We start from the raw sequence: 10105 nt of genomic DNA on the forward strand, positions 1-10105 counted from the left end.
GTCAGCAACACCTACAGAAAGCAGAAATCATTATTCATTGATCCATCCAAAATATAAAAACACAAAAACGTATTATTCACTCATCACGTACCTATGTTTGCGTATTCCAAAAATTCCGGTGCATTCATGGCGTTAAAATCCAAGTTACGCATAAAAGGTGGGACGTTCATCGGTTGACTAACTGCAGGATGAACCACTACATTCTCTGCTGCTGCCTCGACTCCCACATCACCATCCTCATCTTCGTCGCCGGCTTCATAAGTGATTTCGAAGTCCTCTTTGCTATCACTATTCATTCCTTTATATCTAAATCATTTTGAATCCCATCTACCTCTACGTTTTCAAACTCAACATACAGCTCAATTTGTGACTGTCGCATCTGAGTCTGCCAGTGAATTTAGAACATATTCTGCATACTCGCTTTGTCAATGATCGGCATAATATCGAACTGTATTAGATCACCAAAAACTATAACTGAATTCTGGTACAAAATACTGCTCACTCTCCTCAACATACCGTTCTCCATACTTTGACAGAGATCGTTCTGAAACTCCATCAACGTCATGGTGCATGGAACCACAAACGAAAATGGATTTTGACACACAAACCTCACTCCTTCATGAGTATTTTGTATAATCTCACCGTTGTGATACACTGCCAAGTTTGTGGTACCCTCAATTATACTAGCAACACAATCAAAGAACACTCTTCCTCGCAATGAAAATAATACCAGCTTTGCCTTATATAGAGGGGAGCACTCAACACGCCCCCCACGTGTTGATTCATCAGCCAATGACAGTTTGCTGCGTGTAATACGCCTCCCCCCCATGTGCTGCAATCTCATGCAACCAGACTTCGCCACGTGACAATCATGTTCCTCACGTGCTGCATTCAACACGTCTCCCGCGTGTTGAAGCTTTCATGTGACACCCCACCAATTTGTAAATATAGTTACTGCACCCATTTCTAACTAAAACACTAATAATAAATCCATAATCAAATTTTTTACCCTTTTAACTACGTTACAATATTCTTTATCTAGTTTTTTTCTTCGTATTTTCTATTTAATAATCATATTTATATCTTTAAATTAATTATCATTTACTTTTAATCAAAATATTTTAACGAATATAAAAAACAGTTAAAAATTAATGAGCTGCGAAAATTTCTTATTGGTTTTTTCAACTAATCCAAAGGTAAAACAAAAAAAATGAAGTTATTTTATAAAATAAAAATCGTATTAGGTCTGTCTATTAATTACTGTTTGTTTAACTAATTATGAAATAGAAATAACAGAACGCGCAAATTGATGCTTCTCTCTACCACACTATTATTAGCCTATAGCTCTATATGCATTACTTGCTGTATGTACAAGGCGAAATTCAAACTCTAATACTTATTTAAACAGATTAGTGAATTAACCACTAGACCAACTCAATTTAGTTTATATGCACTACTATTTTTACAGCATTTGACTCCATTAGCATGCCACAAAATATTTATTGGGCCGACTCTATCTCCAATTCAGCCCAGATAGGCCCAATTTATCCACATCATTACTGGGCTTAAAAGATGAACGGCTACCACCAGAATCCTCCTCCTCCAACGGCTACCACCAGAATTTACCCGCCTTCAGTCGCGATTTTAAATTCAAAACTCAAAAAGCAATAAAAGATCGAACCTAACGGAACCTTCTTTCATTTTCACATTTTCCAGTTTCCGACAATGGATGGCGACGAAGCTCCTTTTCCATCTCCGTTCCCTCGCCAATCTTCATCCTCACTGCTGAACGACATCACCAACTTCAGAACCCCCAAACGTATTTGAAGCAGCGAATGAGGGTTTATCTGAGCCTTGGGAGTTGTAAGGAGATTTTTGAAGTCATGAGTCTAGTCACAAAGGTTTGTTTTATCAGCTAGCTCTTGATTATAGTTGTTGTGAACTTCAAATAAACTAATAGAAACACACTAGAAAGGGGATAATTAACTGAACTTCAAATGAAGTAGGCTCTGAATGAAAAGCAAATGAGCTTTGTCTGAATTTCCTCTGCTTCTTTGTTTCTCAGACAATTGATGGCGAAAGGCTGAGCATGAAGGCACATTGCCCTATAGTAACGGATGTTGGGTTGAAAAATAAGGCCATAGGAATCCTTATGTGTTATAATCCAATTTGGCTGCGAATTGGACTGTATATAATTTTCGGTGGTGATTCCTTGCTGTCAAGTGAAGATGTTGATTCTGATCAAGATGTCAAGTATCTGAAAATGCTCATTGACAAGCTATTCTTTTCACATGAGGGTCTAGCTAAAGCATTCTCTTATAACAAAATGGTTGAAGGCGTGTATAGGGCAAGGTACTATGAGAATTTGGGGAATGTCATTTTGAAGCGGATACTACTCCTTGTGCTTGTCTTGGATAAAGCTAAATGTCAAAGTTGCCTCCCGCTTGAGTATGGCATTGACGGATTAGATGGGGGTTCCCCTTTATTATTCAGAGCAGAGTCTTGGATTAGATCGAGTAGTCAACTGATTCATGGCAAGTCCTCTTGGATGCTTTGGTTGCATTTTCTATTGATATATCTGTAACGGGTGTTTTCATTGTAGGTTGACCTTTCTCTCTTTTTGGTTGGAAATTAGAATTTCTATCATCTGATGTAATGCATGGAGAAGGAAACCTTTTAGCACACTTGTTGATTTTAGGTTACAAAGTATCTCATCAACAGGTGAGATATTCTTCCAAGTGCTATGCTTTTTTGTCTGATTGTGAAGTTGTCTGCTACTGGGATTGTGTATGTGCGGGCACTTGCACTTCCACCTGCATGGGGGCAACATCATTTGGGTGCATTATATGATTATAATAGATGCAGCACTTTAATCTTTTGGGACCACAACTGATTAGTGTGATTATGGTTGTTATATTGACTTCAAGATGTGTTATTTTGTTTTATCTGACTGCTCTGTGATTTTGTAGGGTCATCTTGTTGGATATGATTTCAGTGTCAGAGATTTATTCGTTGATCTCCAAGATGGAGTGAAACTGTGTCGGGCTATTCAGCTCTTGCAACATAATCCCTCTATCCTGATGGTTAGTCAGATTTAATTTTACTCACTCTATATGTTGGAAATTGTATTGGCTTATTTGAAACTTCCAATGCCGTTGCTCTATGGATAATGCCATTGGTTATGAATAATGATGCATCATCATTGTATTGACAGAAAATTGTAGTTCCCTCAGATACTCGTAAGAAAAATTTAGCAAACTGTGTTCTTGCCCTTCAATATCTTAAACAAGCTAGTGTGTCCCTACATGATGAAGATGGCATGATGATTTTAGCCGATGACATTGTTAGTGGTGATAAAGAACTTACACTTTCCTTGCTCTGGAATATGTTTGTTCACTTGCAGGTAGCAGTTCTATTATACCTGGTTCATTAAATTTCCATAATTTTATTTGCTGAGAATTTACAACTATGAAAGTCTAAACTAAAACAGCAATGTAATTTTCCATGTCATATGGCATGCAGCTACCGCTTTTGGTTGACAAAACAAGTTTGGTGGGGGAAATTTCCAAAATTCGAGGAATCGGCATGGTATCAGTTTCATGTTTTGAATTTGTTATCAACTAGCATTTCTTTGCTGCATTTATCTTTTAAGCTGATGTTTAATTATTCTTAAGATTTTATTATTACTTCATGTCCCAGGATCTCATAAACAGTGCAAATTCGACTTCTCTGGAGATGCTATTGAATTGGATTCAGGTACCATCATAGGATACCTTCATATATCCTATATAATTTTGTTTGGAAACCGAATGGGAGACTCCTACTCTCTATTTAACCATTTTTCTTGGCTTCATGCTTTTTTCTACTAATTATTACACCATTCAAAACTACAGTATCATATGAGAACTCGTAGGGACTGATTAGAGAAAGGGGCGGCAATTTTCTAGATTCATTACATTTTGGTTATCTTGTTCACAAGTTCATCCGGTAATATTTCATCAGTGGATATAGACTGATAAATGACATTGTGTTGGTTTGGTGTGTATGCTTTAAAGAAATTTATTTTGTGATACTTGGTCTGCCACACTATGTTTCATATATATTTCTATCCCCTTGCATGAGAATCAGATCATGCAATTGAACTTTGTGAGATGGTGATATACACTTAAATAATAATGTTTAATTTTGATATATTCGAATTCACCTTGTCTCAATTTTTTTTCTGCAGGCCGTTTGTGAAAATTATGGTTGTGGAATTGACAGTTTTCATTCCCTTGTTGATGGCAAAGCTATCTGGTGCTTACTTGATTATTACTTCCAGAAGAAATTCCATAATTCCTGCTCATTGAAGGTCTTGAACATGTTTAGGTTGCTGCGGAACATGGTGTGATCTTTTCTTCATTAAGTTGATATTTTATGCTTTTTGCAGGAAGTTAATATGAAAAGTAACAAGGCATCAGTAATGTCAGTTGATGAATACTCAGATGCATTGTACAATTTTATATTATCCCAGAAGTTGACTACAATACTTGGGAATTTTCCAGAGGTAATAGTACCCTAATTTATAACACATTGAAAACCCCATTCAGCTGGCATCAATAAAAACTTATATATTCTTATTCTATAATTGTCTTACATTTACTTTGCAAGTTCATGTAATAAAAATTTGCCCAAAGGACTCCCTTTTGTGAGGGTCAAAGATTCAGCTTTTGCATATCTAACATTAGATGGATAACTTTGGTATCTAAAAATCCACAAATATTGTGATAGTCTAACCTCAAGGGGAAAAAGTTTACTTATTCATGCATGAATATTAACTGTAGACCAGAAGGTGATATAAGCAATTTGGGAATTTTATTCTACAGGTACTTCAGATAAGTGAGCTACTTCAATATAATGGTGCTCGCAGTGATCGAAGTGTGGTGATATTGTTGGTCTTCCTAGCAAGCCAATTATTTGTCAAGAAAAATGTGGTAAAATGGACAACGATTATGGATCTTATTATTGTTGTTCTCTGGGATTTGTCAAAGTGATGTATTCCTTTTCCCTTTCTTTGTTTCTTTCCAGGATCAATTAAATTTCCATAAGCTCCTAGGCTATGATTGCCAAAGTGCAAACCGCAGACATTTGAGGATGGTGCAGTGCCTTTCAAGTTCTGAATCAGTACAAAATCCAGATGATTCATATGTACAAGGCAATGAAGGTTTCTTGTTTTCTCTCTAATTGTGTGACCTTTTTGTTTGTATGCTTTGGATTTATTTATATTTCTTGTTTTGTATAAATAAACTACTAATGGAACAATCCATAGGATAGATGTATAAGTTGGATTCACACAACTCTAGTATCAAGAATAGAGGTAAGAAAATAAGATCAACTAATGTTAAATAGGCTTCATCTTTAAAGTATAGATGATCCTCCGATTTGTAGTTCTTTCATTGCATGTTAGTTGGCTGAGTAAGAAACAGTGTCCAAAGCAATTTTAGAACCTTATTGAAGATATTAATATTTACTTATCTTTCTTTATTCTGTGGTGGTTGTTTATTGTATTTTATATAAATTTTTGATCAAATTATTGTGATTATCATGATAGATGCTGCAAGAAAATTCAAGGCCATCCAGGCTTGGTGGCAGGATATGGCTGAAAGAAACTGTATCAGGAAACCAGATTTTTCTAATTTGCAGAGATCCAGGACCATTGAATCTGGCACTGATACTAAAAGGGGTAACGAACATGACTACACGGTTCTTTACGTTGCTACTATGTCACCATTCATACGTTTACTGCTATTGTAACACTCAAAAGGTTCATTAGTTCGTTACTTCATAGATACTTGTTCCTGAAATTTCTCAGAAATGGTAATGGTAGTTCATTCATCATCCTTTCCTTAAATGCTGATTCAATTTCGTTGGAATTGAAGAAGGCTTAGAAACTTAGGCTAAAACCTTTTTTTGGACTGGGAAAGTATAGACTTCTTTGATTTGAGTGTTTGACATGGAAAGCATAGTTAGTTCATTTCCACTTTTGCACATTGTTGCTTGTTCACCTGTTCTATTTTCTTGCAACGCATGTCTTCTTGATGTGTCTTTTCTCTTGGTGACAATCGCTACTCAATATTTTCAGAATATGCTGCAAAAGTAATACAATCACGTTTCCGGGGATTTATCACTCGTAGTAAGTTTCACACGATGATAAATGCTGTCACCTTTTTGCAATCGGTTTTCAGAGCATGGATGAGGGCAAGGCAGGAGTTGGTCTGTGTGGCATACACCACCAGTCAAGCCTGTGACTTTTCATGTGGTATATGCTTTATCAACTAGTATCAAACATTTATTTGTATTTTGGCCAGTCACTTATTGGTGTTTTATCCTTGTTCACTCTGGCAGACGTATTGAGGCATTCTCAAACGTATAGGAGATATGCCATGCTTTTTGTTCATAGGCATTCTTTAGTGAGGCTGAAGAGATCTGCAAAGCTAATACAGCAAGCTGTGAGGAGTTGGCTCTATTGCAGGCAGCAGCAAGGATGCAGTAGATGTCCTTCTGTCAGGACACTAGATCCTGTGACTGCTGCCATTACTATTCAGAAATTTGTCCGTGGTTGGATGGCACGATATAGATATATTTTTGAGCTTGATCTAAAAGAGAAAGCTATGAATTTAGCCCAACAGAACATTACACTTGATCTTCATACAAATGCAGCTGTTACTATTCAGCTTGCTTGGAAGAATTACAGATGCTGCAAGTCAACCTGCCAGAAGCAGCATCTTCTTGCAACTAAAATTCAAAGTAATTTCCGTAGGTGGTTTTTAAGAAAAAGATTTTTAAATCATGTTAAAGCTACCATAAAAGTTCAATCTTATTTCCGAATGTGGAGATGTGTGAAGGCTTTACAGCACTTAAAAGTCACATCAAGAGCAGCTACTTTCATTCAGGCATTCTTGCGTGGATGGATTGCACGGAAAGAAGCTTGTGCACGCAAGAATCACATTGTTGACATTCAAGTAAGACATTGGCTCATATTCTTTTGATTATGCCTGGTTTTAATTTGAACGGCTTTCTAGTTTGGTGCAGGGCAGAGAATGCATAGCATTATTGTGTGAAATTGCTATTCTTGTGATTTTTCTGAATTTTGGATAAATGTCATGTGTTTTGTGGTGGTGGTGTTGAATATTTTATTAACTTCTACTTTCTTTGAATAATTATAGAGGCATTGCCGGTTGTTGGCTGGTGAAACGGGACTTCTTGCTCAAAAGAGATGCTGCAGTGAAGATCCAGTGTATTATACGAAGCATGGCATGCCAAAAGGTTCTCAATTGTCAAAAAGATGCTGTGTTGGAGATCCAGCGTTTTATCAGGGGGGATTTAGCTTGAAATCGGCTATTAGGTTACTAATGCATGTTTTGTGTAGCTAATTTTTGCTGGATTTAGTTGTAGTTTGGCATTTACTTACTGTACTATCTCTCTTCTGATGATATAGGTGGTGCTTCTACATTACGTGCTCTCATTCCTATTAGTTGCATTTCAAGACCGGTTGGAGTTTGTAGTTTTCAACTTGAACTACTGTTGTCTTCAGTTGTGAAATTGCAGCGGTGGTGGAAGCGTCTCTTGTTCCATAAATTGGCAAATAAGTATGCCATGATTATCCAGTCCTGTGCTCGTGGGTGGATGGCCAGGAGAAAAGCCAATATTTACAGATACCAAATTGTTGTTGTCCAAGTATGGTATTCTGTCTGTTTATTTATGTGTTTGGTTTCCTTTTGTATGTGTTTAATGTGTGTTACTACGTGCTTGAGTTTTCCAGGAAGATGCTGCAGTGGAGATCCAGAGATTTGTTAGGGGGCATATAACTAGAAATCGGCTGTTAGGTAATCAGTTGACAAATTACTAGTGTTTTTTACTCTCTCTCTAGTTAAAGCTAGTAGTTACTTGATAGAGTTGTTTAACATTTTCATACTTCTCTTCTCTTGTTATTACAATGCAGGGTGTGCTTCCAGTCTACGTGCAGCTATTCCTGTTGATTCCATTTCAAGTCCAGTTGGCTGTTGCAGTATTCAACTTAAACTGTTCTTGTTTTCTGTTGTGAAATTGCAACGATGGTGGAAAAGGTTCTTGACACAAAAAAATATGACCAACTCTGCCATTACCATTCAATCTTGCATTCGTGGATGGATAGCCATGCGAAAGGCCGTTCTTCATAGACACCAAATTGTTGTCATCCAAGTATGGTAGCATCTTAATTGTTACCAACAATGTTTATCATTTTTCAATTAATTTGTTCTGATTTATTCATGTTTCTTTCCTCTTTTTAAAAAATTACAATTTTTGTAGTCCCACTGGAAAGGTTACCTTGCACGTAGAGAGTCAAAGCAACTACTTGATTTGCGGTTGAGAATGAAAGAGTCTGCCAGAAATGTAGATGATAGCAAGCGTCTCATAAATAGACTATTGGCAGCGCTTTCAGAGCTACTTAACATGAAAAGTCTTAATGATGTCCTGCATACTTGTTCTACATTAGGTGAGTGCTACATGTGAAAAGTTTACAATATATATAGGGCAACACAAATGTTATAAGAGCCCAATTACTTCATTGCTTTTAAAATTTTACATTCTTGTTTCGTTGTTGATTCATGTATGTGTCATTCACAGATATGGCCACAGAACATTCTCAGAAATGCTGTGAAGAACTTGTGGCTGCAGGTGCAATTGACACCTTGTTGGGGCTTATCCGATCAGTCAGCAGGAGTATACCTGATCAGGAGGTTCTAAAACATGCTCTCTCAACTCTACGAAATCTTGGGCGCTACCCTCATCTACTGGAAGTGCTGATCCAAACACACAACTCTGTACAAATAATTGTCATGGAGTTACTAAGGTTTCAATCCTCAAAAGTTTCTAGGCTTTCGAAATCTGTTCTAGGATTATACTTGCCGTTTCTTAGTGTATAATATAACTTGTGTAACACGTTCCAGGAATAAGGAGGAGGGATACTTCATTGCCTCTGAACTTATGAAGAAGATTTGTTCAACTCATTCTGGGGTTCAAGCCGTATTCAAGTCCCCAGCCCTCCTTAAACGACTGCACAACCTCGTTGATGAGCTTAAAAGAAAGGCAGTTTACGAGAAAAGGTGTTGTTAAAGTCAGGATATTGAAAAAATAATAATTGCATGCTAATCTGATTTTAGAGAAATAGTTCAATTCAATTAGTTACATGTTATTTTGTTTTGTGAAATGCAGAAATGGTAGAAGTGCTAGTGCAGTTATGAAAGATAACAGAGAGAGGAGATTGAAGGAAGCTGCTGAGATTCTGAAACTGATAGCACGAGCCTAAAGTTCCTTAAATGTTGTTTTTATTAATGTGCAACAAGTCAAGCATTTGTTGGCTTTCATTAACATCTTTTTGTACGGTTTAGGATTGCGCCTTGTTGATATCGTAATATTCTTCATGATTGTAGTAGAATGGGTTTAAAAACGCGTTAATAGCTGTTATTAAGCGTGCGATGTGTTATATAATAGAATATAGAATATTAATCAAGCGTTTTTAGTGCTGTTTAGACCATCTCCAGTAGGGAACTCATCCCAGTTCTTGTTTATGGCCCACCTGTCATAAAAAGTAACTCCACATCAGCTTTTGCGTCATAAACAATAAATAGGAACTCAAAGCATCTTTTTTCTCCATTAGGAGGAACTAACTTTAGTCTCTATTGTGGTCCCACTTAATTAATTAATTAAAATACTTAAAATTAATATAATTAATTTTTTTCAATAATATTATTTAAATTTATAAATTTAAAAATAATTCATTATTAAAAAATATTAATATTAAATAAATTCATATATAATAATAATACACAATATATAATTCGAGATTATACTAATTTATAGTTTTGTGTTTACAACTGCTAATTTTAATAATATCATTAGCATTTTAAATTTTAAAAATAAAAATAACCAACTCAACTAAAAATTATTTTATAAGGTATAAAAATTAAATTTATTTTTTAATGTAAGTAAATTTAATTAATTATAATTTAATATAATAATATAAATAATATTCAATATTAATTATAATATAAATAATTAATATAAATTATTAATTAAATAAAAA

General features: G+C 35.6%; 1 protein-coding gene across 1 annotated transcript; it reads left to right on the forward strand.

The window, feature by feature from the left end:
* Positions 872–9532, forward strand: LOC107615155 (abnormal spindle-like microcephaly-associated protein homolog). The gene is given in 24 exon segments (XM_016317263.2): positions 872–941; positions 1717–1901; positions 2066–2534; positions 2636–2721; positions 2970–3083; positions 3215–3403; positions 3523–3588; positions 3700–3756; positions 4229–4351; positions 4430–4546; positions 4866–4973; positions 5068–5203; positions 5591–5722; positions 6122–6298; positions 6385–7001; positions 7206–7217; positions 7219–7384; positions 7478–7716; positions 7802–7865; positions 7982–8220; positions 8329–8515; positions 8647–8872; positions 8970–9125; positions 9235–9532. Coding segments are annotated over 24 exon segments (4029 nt in total). The 3' UTR covers positions 9329–9532.

The sequence above is a fragment of the Arachis ipaensis genome, chromosome B01, assembly GCF_000816755.2.
Source record: "Arachis ipaensis cultivar K30076 chromosome B01, Araip1.1, whole genome shotgun sequence".
Classification (NCBI taxonomy): domain Eukaryota; kingdom Viridiplantae; phylum Streptophyta; class Magnoliopsida; order Fabales; family Fabaceae; genus Arachis; species Arachis ipaensis.